The sequence below is a fragment of the Camelina sativa genome, chromosome 9 (genome assembly GCF_000633955.1).
Source record: "Camelina sativa cultivar DH55 chromosome 9, Cs, whole genome shotgun sequence".
Classification (NCBI taxonomy): domain Eukaryota; kingdom Viridiplantae; phylum Streptophyta; class Magnoliopsida; order Brassicales; family Brassicaceae; genus Camelina; species Camelina sativa.
In genome coordinates this window covers 31241970-31254773 of record NC_025693.1, presented here as the reverse complement: position 1 = coordinate 31254773, position 12804 = coordinate 31241970, and the positions used below count along the sequence as shown (strand labels likewise).

Genomic DNA, 12804 nt, shown 5'->3' with positions numbered 1-12804 from the left:
AAAAAAAAGAGCCATTACCTCTGCGAGCGGGGGAGTTGTCTGCTCTTTCGCTCCTCGCTGGGTTAGCAGGAAGCGGCGGGACCGGAGCTGCGGTGTCTCGGACTAACGGGGCGTTGAGGGCTGCTATTATACGAGCACGCGTGAATGAGTTCCACCGGACCTCGCCTGCTCGTAGCCTCTCGATCAGTTCTCGGGTCGCTGGTATTCTCGGAGGTTCTTCTGAATCTGCCATGCAACAAAAAAAAAGGGGGGCAAAACAGTTAGTACGACAAATAAACGCCGTAATCTTGGCGGCAACGAACAACAACTAAGAACTAAAGGGTCATTCTGACCAACGCATACGGCCCATTGGGTGGGGAGACGAGCAAAGTTGTAGTCCCCCACCGCTGCCGGAGTAACCCGGAAGTAAAAATATTTTTCTCTCCACCGGTCGTCCTTCCCCGGGAGCGCCTGAATTATCTCCGGGCTGCGGCGGCGACAGGTGTAGAATGTCCCGGGAAACCCGGAGTTGTGTTTGATGAGGTACAACCGGAGGATGTCATCGACCCCGAGTTCGAATCCTAGTTCGCGACCTCGAACGTACACCCCCATGACATGCCGAACAAAGTTTGGACACATCTGGGGAAACGCCATTCGAAGGCGTTGGAGGATCTGGAAGATAATCCTCGGGATAGGGAACACGAGCCCGCACTTTTCGAAATATACAGTATAAGCACAGCAGAAACCCGGCGGAACGGTCTCCGGAGAAAACGGGTCGTCAGAACGGAGTATCATCTCCACGTTTGGAGGAACTCCGTGCTTCTGACGGAGATCGGCGAGATGCTTGGCCGATGTAATCGGCGGGATATGATTTCCCCAGAGTTCGAGTGGAGCCATGGTGGAATAAGTTTTTAAGAAGAAAAGCTGTGAAATCAACTAGCCTAAACGGGCGAGATCGGATTGAACGAAAAACGCGAAGTAGTAGAGCAAGTAAACCTAAAAATCAAAACTTAGAAATAACTGAGCAGAGGAGAGAAGGTTAGGAAAATTACCTTGAAGTAGTGGATGAGTGCGCGGTTATGACGAGACGTGTGACTTATGACTTATAAGTCATAATTGACGTCGTTCTTTGTAATCCCACGAATCTCTCTCTCCTCTAATCTAAGCCGTCCAAACCTTTCGGCTCCACCGTTGGATCCTAGGAGAGAGGGGTAATCATTACGAAGATCTCGGAAGCCGAGATTCATTGAGCCTTTCCCGAGGCAAATCGCGAAACCGAAACGACATGAAAGATTCTCTGGATATTCGCCTTTCAACCCTCCCAAAATTAGGTTAAAAGGCTGGGGGGCAATTGTTGGTGTTGGGTTTCGCCGAGCAAAGGCCCACTCGATAGGCCCATTAAGAGGGAAGCCTCGGTAACGATTATGGGCCTGGTTAAGGCCCGGAAGGAGAGCTCAAGTCCGGGAGCGAGGTCAATTCAAAGAGGAGGTCGTGATCTACACGGTTGGGTCACGTGCGAGATAGCCGGAGGAGATCGAGGAGAAGTTAGGCCTAGGGTTTTAGTTTAAATATCCGGCTCGAGAACACGAAAAGGCCATGTAACAAAACTCAGAGCAAATCAGTAAAGAAAAAGTCAATACAAAATCCAGTTCGTTGTTCTTCATTGTTTCTAGTCGATTTGTACCGAAAGTCTGCCCAGATCTTATTCGATAAAATCATTCTTTTACTTGTTGTTTCTAGTCCCAACAATTTGGCGCCGCCTGTGGGGACTTAGGTCTTTCTATTCTCAAAAATCGACTACGTTGAACTCCAGCGAAATGGATCCATCCACTGCTAGCACGATCATCCCAGAGGCTGCTCCACTAGCGACAGTCCACGGATCCACCTCAATCAATGCACCCTCCCAGGATGCACCCGCGTCAGCCCAGTCCGATAACGAGGTCACAGACCCAGTCAGACCCGGGACAAGCTCGTCACTTAACGACAATCAAGCACCGAACCAAAATATTTTGGGAGGGTCGGGTCTCGTACATCAGAGATCCGCCCAAACTCAGAATCTCGGTAGCACAAACCCAGGGGTTACCATCGGGATTATTCCCACGGCCCCCGCGATTCTGGCAGGAAATAGGAATCAGTCCCGGGTATGGACTCGTTCAGAAAATAATGGAATGAGCCGTCCCGGACAGCACCATGCGCCGGTGGTTTCCTCCGGGGCCCCCGTCGCCAACGACCTCTCCGAGATTCGCGGAATGCTCGCCGTTCTGATCGATAAGACCCAAAGTCAAGATGCGACGAATCGGGCCCTCATGAACAGAATCGATCGGCATGAACAAGAGCTCGCTTCTCGCGCGAATCTCGGACCCTATCAGGGTACCGCGTACTCTTCGGGAACAGCTTTAACTGACCCCACGGAGAGAGCATTTCCCCGGACTCGCCTCGACTTCGAAGCGGTCCACGTTACTCCACCCGGGATCAGAACGTTACCCGTTTTCGCACCTTCAGAGAACAACGGGGCTCCGAGCTCGTCGGTCTTAAACGGCAACGCGAGCTCGCGACACGACGAGCATCCCCCTTCCGGGAATGTCGGATCAGCAGAACAGGACCTCCGCATCTCGGGGATCCTGGAGCGCTCCTCGGCAAGACTAGATCCAGTCCTGCCAGGAGGACTCAGAAATGGAACGTCACGGGGAACAGCGATCGAGGATCTCGGTCTTCCCGGACCTCCGAGTAACGGCGCATTCAGTGCGCAGTTCCTAACCGAATATATGAATAAGGCAAGCGCCGAGATGGCCCAAATCCGTTCAAAGGTGCACCTGGCAACAAGCGCAGCCCCAGACATCGATCGCGTGATTGCCGAAACTAGGCGCACCCCGTTCACGGACCGAATCGCGAAAGTTCGCCTTCGCGACGTGGGCAAGCTTCGCCTTCCCGAATACGCGGGCATAACGGACCCGGGAGCGCACCTCCGAGCTTTCAGATTAGCCATAACCAAAGCTTATCTCACCGACGACGAGTGTGAAGCCGGTTACTGCCGTTACTTCGCCGAAAACCTGGTGGGACCGGCGTTGGAATGGTTCGCCTCTCTGGAATCTAATTCCATTGACAGCTTCGATCAGCTCGCCTCGGCATTTTTGAAACAATATTCGGTCTTCTTCCAAGCTAAGGTGACCGAATCAGACCTTTGGCTTCTCGTCCAAGAAAAGGACGAACCGCTCCGCGATTACATCAATCGCTTCAAGTCAACCAAAGCCAGGATAACAAACTTAAACGACGAGGTTGCCCTGGCAGCCCTTCGGCATGGCTTATGGTACACCTCGAAATTCCGCGAAGAGCTCACCGTTCGACAACCCCCGTCACTCGACGACGCGCTCCACAGGTCGATTAATTTCGCCCGAGCAGAAGAGGAGCGGGCCGCTCTGGCCGAGATCCATAAGTCATCAAAAGCACCGTACAATCCTCCCAAAAAGACTCTCCGGAAGGAGCCGTTTGAGTCTGGTTTGCATGCTTTCGCGGTTGACTCCGCACCCAAAGCAAAAAACCCGAACTTTGATCCCGAGAAATTCTGCAAGTATCACAAAATACGCGGACACTCGACTGAAGAGTGCAGAACCGTGGGACGTCTCCTCGCGCGAAAGCACGAAGCGGGAGAGCTCGGCGAGATCGACCTCGAAAAAGAGGGAGAAAAGGCAAGGGAAGCCAACGCCAGTACCAAAGAAGCCGCAGCCAAGCGCGAAAGGGTCGACGAGGCCGAGGGATCTTCCCCCCCTCCAGCCCCAAAGAAACGTATTGACTTGGTTTTCAAAGGACTCTCCCTTTGCCATACCTCCCCGGGCTCGGTGTTTACCCCACCTCCGGCTCCTCGGAGGCTCGCAAGCTTCCGCCCGCTCATCTCCCGATGTTTCAAGGAGATGAATCCGATTCATAGAGTCGACTTCATCACGGGGGGATCCTCCTTATGTCGTAACTCAGTCAATTCGATCAAAGCCTACCAACGTAGGGTCGATAGTTACCACCGTGAACGGAAACCCCGCTCGGACCCGGACTACGAGATTACGTTTTGGGAAAGCGAAACCGCAGACCTGGATAAACCCCACGACGACGCTCTAATCGTAAGGTTAGACGTCGGGGGATGCGAGCTCTCCAGAATAATGATCGACACCGGGAGCTCCGTCGACCTCCTGTTCTACGATGCTTTTAGGCGGATGGGTTATCCTGATTCCGAGCTGAAAGGGGCCAAAACCCCGCTCACCGGGTTCGCCGGTGACACGACCTTAGCTAAAGGCACCATTTCCCTCATAGTGGAAGCCCGTGGGGTACGACGTCTCGTCGACTTCGTGGTCGTCGATCGTCCCGCCCCCTTCAACGCTATCCTCGGCAGACCTTGGCTGTATGGGATGAAGGCGGTCCTTTCAACGTATCACCAATGTGTGAAGTTCCCATCACGAGGCGGAATCGCCACCATCTACGGTAGTCAACGAACCTCAAGACAATGTTACAGAAGCGGCTACGATCTGATCAAAAAATCCGCTCAATAGCAATTAATGATCGCTGACGAGCTGGAGTCAAGACAGCTCGTTAAGCATACAGACCCCGCCTCGCGCGGACCCATAATGACCAAGGTCGATCAGGTCCCCATCATGGAAGGGCACCCGGAACGATGCGTTGGAATCGGGGCCGATCTCAAACCTAATATAAGGAGCGACCTGATCCAATTTCTGGGTCGGAATCATAACACTTTCGCCTGGTCCTCATCGGACATGAAAGGAATCGACATTAGCGTGACTTCTCACCAGCTCAACGTCGACCCCACCTACAAACCCATAAAACAGAAGCGTCGTAAGCTCGGCCCCGAAAGGGCGAAAGCAGTGAACGACGAAGTGGATCGGCTATTGAAAATAGGGTTTATCCGCGAGGTCCAGTACGCCGAGTGGCTAGCCAACCCCGTAGTGGTCAAAAAGAAAAACGGGAAGTGGCGGATCTGCATTGACTTCAAAGATCTCAACAAAGCCTGTCCGAAGGACAATTATCCGCTTCCTCATATCGATCGACTAGTCGAGGCAACTGCCGGACACGAGACTCTCTCCTTTATGGACGCCTTCTCGGGGTATAATCAGATTTTGATGGACCCCGCTGACCAGGAAAAGACCGCGTTCATCACGGACCGAGGCACCTATTGCTACAAAGTAATGCCTTTCGGACTTAAAAACGCGGGAGCAACCTACCAAAGGTTAGTCAACAAGATGTTCGCCGAGCATCTTGGAAAAACCATGGAAGTTTACATCAACGATATGCTCGTCAAATCAATGCGCGAGCAGGATCACATTCCTCAGCTCGAAGAATGCTTCAAAATTCTAAACCAGTATGGAATGAAGCTCAACCCGACCAAGTGCACATTCGGTGTCGCGTCAGGAGAATTCCTTGGGTATCTGGTCACAGAACGCGGGATCGAAGCGAATCCAAAACAAATTGCGACCTTCCTCGAAATGCCTTCACCAAAGACAACTCGTGAGGTCCAGAGGTTAACGGGGCGGATAGCCGCCCTGAACCGATTCATCGCGCGGTCTACAGACCGTTTCCTCCCATTCTACCAGTTGCTCAAGGGTAATCGGAGATTCGAGTGGGACGACAAGTGTGAAGAGGCGTTCCGAGAATTAAAAAAGTATCTCACTGAACCCCCTGTCCTTTCGAAGCCTGCGGATGGGGAGCACCTCTTCCTCTATATCGCCGTATCCGACTCTGCGGTAAGCGGGGTATTGGTACGAGAGCACGAGGGGGAACAGAAACCCGTCTATTACGTCAGCAAGACCCTTGTTGACGCTGAAATGCGATACCCCGCCATGGAAAAGCTGGCACTAGCAGTCGTGATGTCGGCTCGCAAATTGCGCCCTTACTTCCAGTCGCACACGATCGTAGTGATGACGTCCCAACCCATTCGGACCATCCTTCACAGTCCTAGCCAGTCCGGTAGATTAGCCAAATGGGCCATAGAACTCAGCGAATACGATATCGAATACCGGCCACGCACCTGCGCCAAGGCGCAAGTCCTCGCCGATTTCGTCATCGAACTTGCCGCGACCAACGAAAATACCGGGAACGCCTCCGAGAGGTGGTCGCTATACGCGGACGGAGCGTCGTCCAGACAGGGGTGCGGAATCGGAATCCGACTCGTATCCCCGACCAACGAAATAATGGAACAGTCCTTCCGGCTCGGGTTCGTAGCTTCGAACATCGAGGCCGAGTACGAAGCCCTAATAGCCGGACTCCGGCTGGCACTGGGTGTGGGAGTCAAAGAGCTCGCCGCATTCAGTGACTCGCAACTCGTAACCGGTCAGTTCCATGGAAACTACGACACGAATTGCGAACGGATGGGCGCTTATCTCCAAGTCGTTCGATCAATGGCTGAGCAGTTCACTACATTCGAACTCACCAAAATTCCCCGGGGAGAGAATTCAGCCGCCGACGCCCTCGCCGCACTGGCTTCCACCTCCGACCCTTTGGTCAAACGAATCATACCCGTCGAGGGAATAGACCAACCGAGTATCTCTATCCCAGTTAAGGCTCATAGCATTAACCAAGTCCAGGACGGATCCGCTCCCCACTCGGGAGAACCTGAGCAAGTACCTGATCGGGACGACGAGCTCTTGGACGATCTTATCTCCGAAGACGAGCAGGAAGCAGAACCCGAAACGGACTGGCGGGTCCCAATCCGCGATTATATCACGAGCGGAACCGCACCAAAAGACCGATGGCAAGCGCGTAAGCTTAAAGCTCAGAGCGCGCGGTTCTGTATCATCGGCGATGAGTTATACAAGCGGTGTATCTCCGGGCCATATCTCAGGTGCGTGCACGGGGACGAAACCCTTAGCATCATGAGGGACGCCCACGAGGGTCCCTGCGGAAACCACTCCGGAGGACGATCACTAGCCCTCAGAATAAAACGGCAAGGATACTTTTGGCCGACCATGCTCGCGGACTGCGACGAGCACGCTAAAAAGTGTGATCCCTGCCAACGACACGCACCTCTGATCAATCAGCCCGCTGAGCTAATGAGCTCGGTCTCCGCTCCTTACCCCTTCATGCGGTGGTCGATGGACGCCATCGGACCCCTCGAACAGTCGGGAAAACGACGCGTTACTAACCTACTGGTTGTGACCGATTACTTTACTAAATGGATCGAGGCCGAATCCTACCAGTCCATCACGGGTGAACACGTAAAGGATTTTCTCTGGAAAAACGTGGTATGTCGACACGGAATCCCTTACGAGATCGTAACTGATAACGGGACGAACTTGATGTCCGCCGTGGTCCAAAAGTTTTGCGACACATGGGGTATACGACTAACCCCGTCTACCCCCCGGTACCCCCAAGGAAACGGACAGGCCGAAGCAGCCAACAAATTGATCTTGCACAGCCTCAAGCGCCGTCTGAGTGCCGCAAAGTCTGGCTGGGACACCAACTCCCCGGAGTACTGTGGGCCACCCGAACCACGCCGCGTGGCAGCACGGGTGAAACCGCTTTCTCCCTGGCCTACGGAATTGAGGCCGTAATACCGGCAGAGGCGACCATAGGCAATATTCGCCGAACTATTTCCCCCGAGAACGAGGAGGAAAATAGTGAAGCACTGCGAGATCATCTCGACGTCATCGACGAGAAGAGAGAACAAGCTTACGTGCGAGTCCAAAATTACCAAAATGCCATCGCTCGCTTCTATAACTCGAAGATCCGACCTCGGCGCTTCGTCGTCGGGGACCGAGTAATTCATCGAATGTTCGATCACAGAAAAGAAAAGAACGCCGGCAAAATGGGAACCAAATGGGAAGGACCTTTCCGCATCACCGAGGTCGTTCGCAATGGCGTATATCGCCTCGAAAATGAGAGCAACGACAAAGCCGAGCTCCGGCCTTGGAATGTCATGAATCTCAAAAAATACTTTTAAAAGATATCCATAATAATCGAACTACGACCTGGCTTGATCCCTTTACGGGGTACGTAGGCAGCTCAATATCCTGAGCGCAGCCACCTTCCTAACTCGATCCACTCCGCAAAATCTTTCCGAATAAAACACGAAATTTTACCATGACCCGGTGCACCGCTCACAAACATACCAAATCAACAAACAATAATTCTCTTTAACATGCACGACGAAATTGCCTGCAAATAAACCTGCCCGCAGCACCAAACAGCACATGCGAACTTCGCGCTGTCTTGCAATTATTTCGAGCCTTTCCGAATACCTCCTCAAAAACAAAAAAAAACAAACAACAAGGTCAACACAGCTCTAGCTAACAGTCCGCACTCCACGACCTCACGTGAAAATAAATAAGGTTTCACTACCCAATTTGGAAAACCACAAAGGACTTCATCCTCAAATAGCAAATTCTTAGTGAATATTACAGAGTTCGCAAAATAAGTGTCCGGGAAGCATTTCCCGCTGTCCATAGGCCTGCCTAGGAGAGGTCCGTATACCCCGAGTACGTATCAGAACTCACGCGTTTCGATCTGAAGCAATTAACAAAGACAATATGCAAAGAACAAGGGTTTAAATGCCTCCCCAGGCAATTGATTCCAAAAAAGAAAAACGAAAAGAAATAAAGTCTTGGGTTAAAACCCCCCCGGGCAAGTCATAGCAAAAGAGTTAAAAGCCCTTTCTGGCAAGTAGCGCAGGTTCCAAACGATAAATAAAATAAAGACGCCATAACTTAGACGTCCTCTTCCCCGGTCCCAGCCTCCGGATCCTTCGCAACGCTCGCATTGCTCCCATGCTCATCTAGACCACGCGGGACCCCGGTTCCGGCATCAACCTCCATGGGCGCGACCGAGTCTTCCGAGATCTGGGGAAGGTCCAACTTGCTCACCGAAAAGTCCGCACCGTCAAGGAGTTGGACCTAACCGCAAGGACCGCCCGCTGCGTCTCGAGAACTTGCACCTCCTCCGCAATCGATGTCCTCCCCTCATCGATTTGCTTGATCAGAAGAAGGTTGGACTCGATCTCTGCGAGATCGCTCTCGACCGCGGTTTTCTCTTTCTTCCTCTCCCACTTGCTCTTCACCGAGTCCAGCACCGCCCGGTAGTCTTGGGACATCCGCTCCTTGGCCTCACGAACAGCTTGACGAGTCGCCTCTGCATGCTTCTGTTCGATGCCCTCGGCTTTCTCCTTCAGCCATTTGTTCTCTGTTTTCAAGAGGTCCCGGTCCCTTGCCGCCATCGCATGAGCATCTTGGGCGGAAGCGAGGTCAGCTTCAACGGAAAGGAGCTTATCCTGAATACTCCTCAAGGACGTTAGCTCGTCCTCTAAGCTCGCAACCTTGCCGTTTGCAGCTCCCTCTCTCTCCTGAGCAGCCTTGAGAGCCGTTGTCAGCTCGTGAACCACCCGCGTTGTGTTCTCGAGCTCAGCAGCCTGCGGGGTATCCTTAAGCCTCCGCTCATAAAGCACGATCAGCTTGTTGTCAGCAGCGACGGACTGCAAACGGATCAAAAGAATACAGAAATAAACATACTACACCCAGCGGGAAAAGGGACGAGTAAAGGTAAGAGCAAAGAAGGAACGGTACCTTCGCATGGGCCGCCATCGCCTCGATGTACGCTTCTCTCTCAACGAGATCCTTCACAAGCGGGACTTGGCAGTTAGCCGTCTTCAAGTGACGGAAGAGGGTCGCCATTCCCAGGTGGTCCTCTACCGCCGGGGAGTCTCGGGAGTGAGCAAACCTCCAATGGAACGGGCGGCTCGACGATGACCCGTTTCCTGAGTGAATCGGCTCCCCAGCTGGAGCCTCTGGGTTTCCACCCGCGGGGTAGCCTCCACGGCTTTCGCGGCTCCTCGTCTCGGGGATCCGGGGATTATCTGTACGAGCCCTTTTTGGCGTCGGAGACGGCTCGGCATGAGTCGACTGCGAGCTGACGAGCATGACCTCCTTAGCCGGACCAGAGGGACCGGTTGAGATCACGGGGGCTTGGTTCACCTCCTCGCTAACTACCCGAGACGGTGCGGGCTGAACGGCTCGAAGGGCATTGGCCAGCGCGGCGTCAACATCGCCTGCTCGGACCCTACGGGGTTGCTGCGACTGCTCCCTGAGTTCACGGAGTGACGGCTTCCTAACCATGGTACGTAGCGGGGTTGAGGTCGAAGAAGAACTTAATTCTGGTCACGAGCAGCACAAAAATAAACAAGGGGGTGAGCGATCCCCTACGTGCATGACTTTGGCGCATAAGAGATTAAGTAAAAAAAAAAAAACAAAAAAAAAAGAGCCATTACCTCTGCGAGCGGGGGAGTTGTCTGCTCTTTCGCTCCTCGCTGGGTTAGCAGGAAGCGGCGGGACCGGAGCTGCGGTGTCTCGGACTAACGGGGCGTTGAGGGCTGCTATTATACGAGCACGCGTGAATGAGTTCCACCGGACCTCGCCTGCTCGTAGCCTCTCGATCAGTTCTCGGGTCGCTGGTATTCTCGGAGGTTCTTCTGAATCTGCCATGCAACAAAAAAAAAGGGGGGCAAAACAGTTAGTACGACAAATAAACGCCGTAATCTTGGCGGCAACGAACAACAACTAAGAACTAAAGGGTCATTCTGACCAACGCATACGGCCCATTGGGTGGGGAGACGAGCAAAGTTGTAGTCCCCCACCGCTGCCGGAGTAACCCGGAAGTAAAAATATTTTTCTCTCCACCGGTCGTCCTTCCCCGGGAGCGCCTGAATTATCTCCGGGCTGCGGCGGCGACAGGTGTAGAATGTCCCGGGAAACCCGGAGTTGTGTTTGATGAGGTACAACCGGAGGATGTCATCGACCCCGAGTTCGAATCCTAGTTCGCGACCTCGAACGTACACCCCCATGACATGCCGAACAAAGTTTGGACACATCTGGGGAAACGCCATTCGAAGGCGTTGGAGGATCTGGAAGATAATCCTCGGGATAGGGAACACGAGCCCGCACTTTTCGAAATATACAGTATAAGCACAGCAGAAACCCGGCGGAACGGTCTCCGGAGAAAACGGGTCGTCAGAACGGAGTATCATCTCCACGTTTGGAGGAACTCCGTGCTTCTGACGGAGATCGGCGAGATGCTTGGCCGATGTAATCGGCGGGATATGATTTCCCCAGAGTTCGAGTGGAGCCATGGTGGAATAAGTTTTTAAGAAGAAAAGCTGTGAAATCAACTAGCCTAAACGGGCGAGATCGGATTGAACGAAAAACGCGAAGTAGTAGAGCAAGTAAACCTAAAAATCAAAACTTAGAAATAACTGAGCAGAGGAGAGAAGGTTAGGAAAATTACCTTGAAGTAGTGGATGAGTGCGCGGTTATGACGAGACGTGTGACTTATGACTTATAAGTCATAATTGACGTCGTTCTTTGTAATCCCACGAATCTCTCTCTCCTCTAATCTAAGCCGTCCAAACCTTTCGGCTCCACCGTTGGATCCTAGGAGAGAGGGGTAATCATTACGAAGATCTCGGAAGCCGAGATTCATTGAGCCTTTCCCGAGGCAAATCGCGAAACCGAAACGACATGAAAGATTCTCTGGATATTCGCCTTTCAACCCTCCCAAAATTAGGTTAAAAGGCTGGGGGGCAATTGTTGGTGTTGGGTTTCGCCGAGCAAAGGCCCACTCGATAGGCCCATTAAGAGGGAAGCCTCGGTAACGATTATGGGCCTGGTTAAGGCCCGGAAGGAGAGCTCAAGTCCGGGAGCGAGGTCAATTCAAAGAGGAGGTCGTGATCTACACGGTTGGGTCACGTGCGAGATAGCCGGAGGAGATCGAGGAGAAGTTAGGCCTAGGGTTTTAGTTTAAATATCCGGCTCGAGAACACGAAAAGGCCATGTAACAAAACTCAGAGCAAATCAGTAAAGAAAAAATCAATACAAAATCCAGTTCGTTGTTCTTCATTGTTTCTAGTCGATTTGTACCGAAAGTCTGCCCAGATCTTATTCGATAAAATCATTCTTTTACTTGTTGTTTCTAGTCCCAACAATTATAATAAAACTAATTAAGATTAAGTTAGAGATGAGATACGTAAGATCGAGTGGCGTTGTCGTGGCAGAAACAAGAAAAAAAAAAGGCACCAACTGAAAAGAGTCTACGTTTCCTTTATCTTCTGGTTAAACGTTTTTGATCTCTCAGTTTGTTGCCACTTTCATTTCTCATCAACTCTGCCATTTAACTATTCGACATTACGGATTAAAAAAAACACATTATGGGGATACCAAACAATACATGCTTTCAGCTTTCAATAAAACCTAAAATTAGGTGACACAATATAATCATATAAACATGATTTTTTTTTATTTTTAAAAAAAGAAACATTAAATTAGGAATATTTCTTGTTAGAAATCAAATCCAAAACCGAACCTTGATCGAACAAATAAACCATATTTACTCCATTAGTTATGTTATTGTTTTTTCTTGAAAAAATAAAATTAGTTATAAAAAGTGAGATATGGTCCATGTCTCGATGACTAAATGAGGTAGACGCTGACACATGCCTTTCGGATTTAGTTGGCGTGTCGTTTTATCGCTACTAAAACGGCAGGTATTCCGTTACTATACTTCCCTCCATAATTAATAACTAACTCTCTTCTTCTTCGGGGGTTCGGGGGAGCATGAGAAACGGCGTTAAGTGACGTTACCAATACTTTTTAACGTCGTCTAATCTAATTAAATGTTGTGTACGTTACCTTACCTGATGCACCGGTAAGCATGGGGGATGATGGAAAAGGTCTTCTTCCGTTATGATGACGTGGCTTATCTAGTGACATTGACACGTGTAGGTTGTTGCAAGGATCACATGACATGACATGATCGTTTTTGTGTTTTTTTTTTTTTTTTTTTTTTTAA

General features: G+C 51.4%; 1 protein-coding gene across 1 annotated transcript; it reads right to left on the bottom strand.

Moving 5' to 3' along the window:
- Positions 8679-11089, bottom strand: LOC109126492 (uncharacterized protein At3g60930, chloroplastic-like). Its single transcript, XM_019230086.1, has 5 exons — positions 10516-11089; positions 10232-10438; positions 9531-10117; positions 8870-9439; positions 8679-8810 (listed from the first exon to the last, which is right to left on the bottom strand). Exons 1-5 carry the CDS (start codon positions 11087-11089, stop codon positions 8679-8681), a joined length of 2070 nt encoding a protein of 689 aa, XP_019085631.1.

Bases quoted from the DNA above. Each gene is read 5' to 3' on its own strand.
- LOC109126492 (XM_019230086.1), bottom strand. From the start codon at position 11,089: ATGGCTCCACTCGAACTCTGGGGAAATCATATCCCGCCGATTACATCG. The intron at 9,440-9,530 runs GTACCGTTCCTT...ATCCGTTTGCAG, and splicing joins CGATGGCGGCCCATGCGAAG to TCCGTCGCTGCTGACAACAA. The intron at 8,811-8,869 runs GTTAGGTCCAAC...GACCTTCCCCAG, and splicing joins CGCAGCGGGCGGTCCTTGCG to ATCTCGGAAGACTCGGTCGC.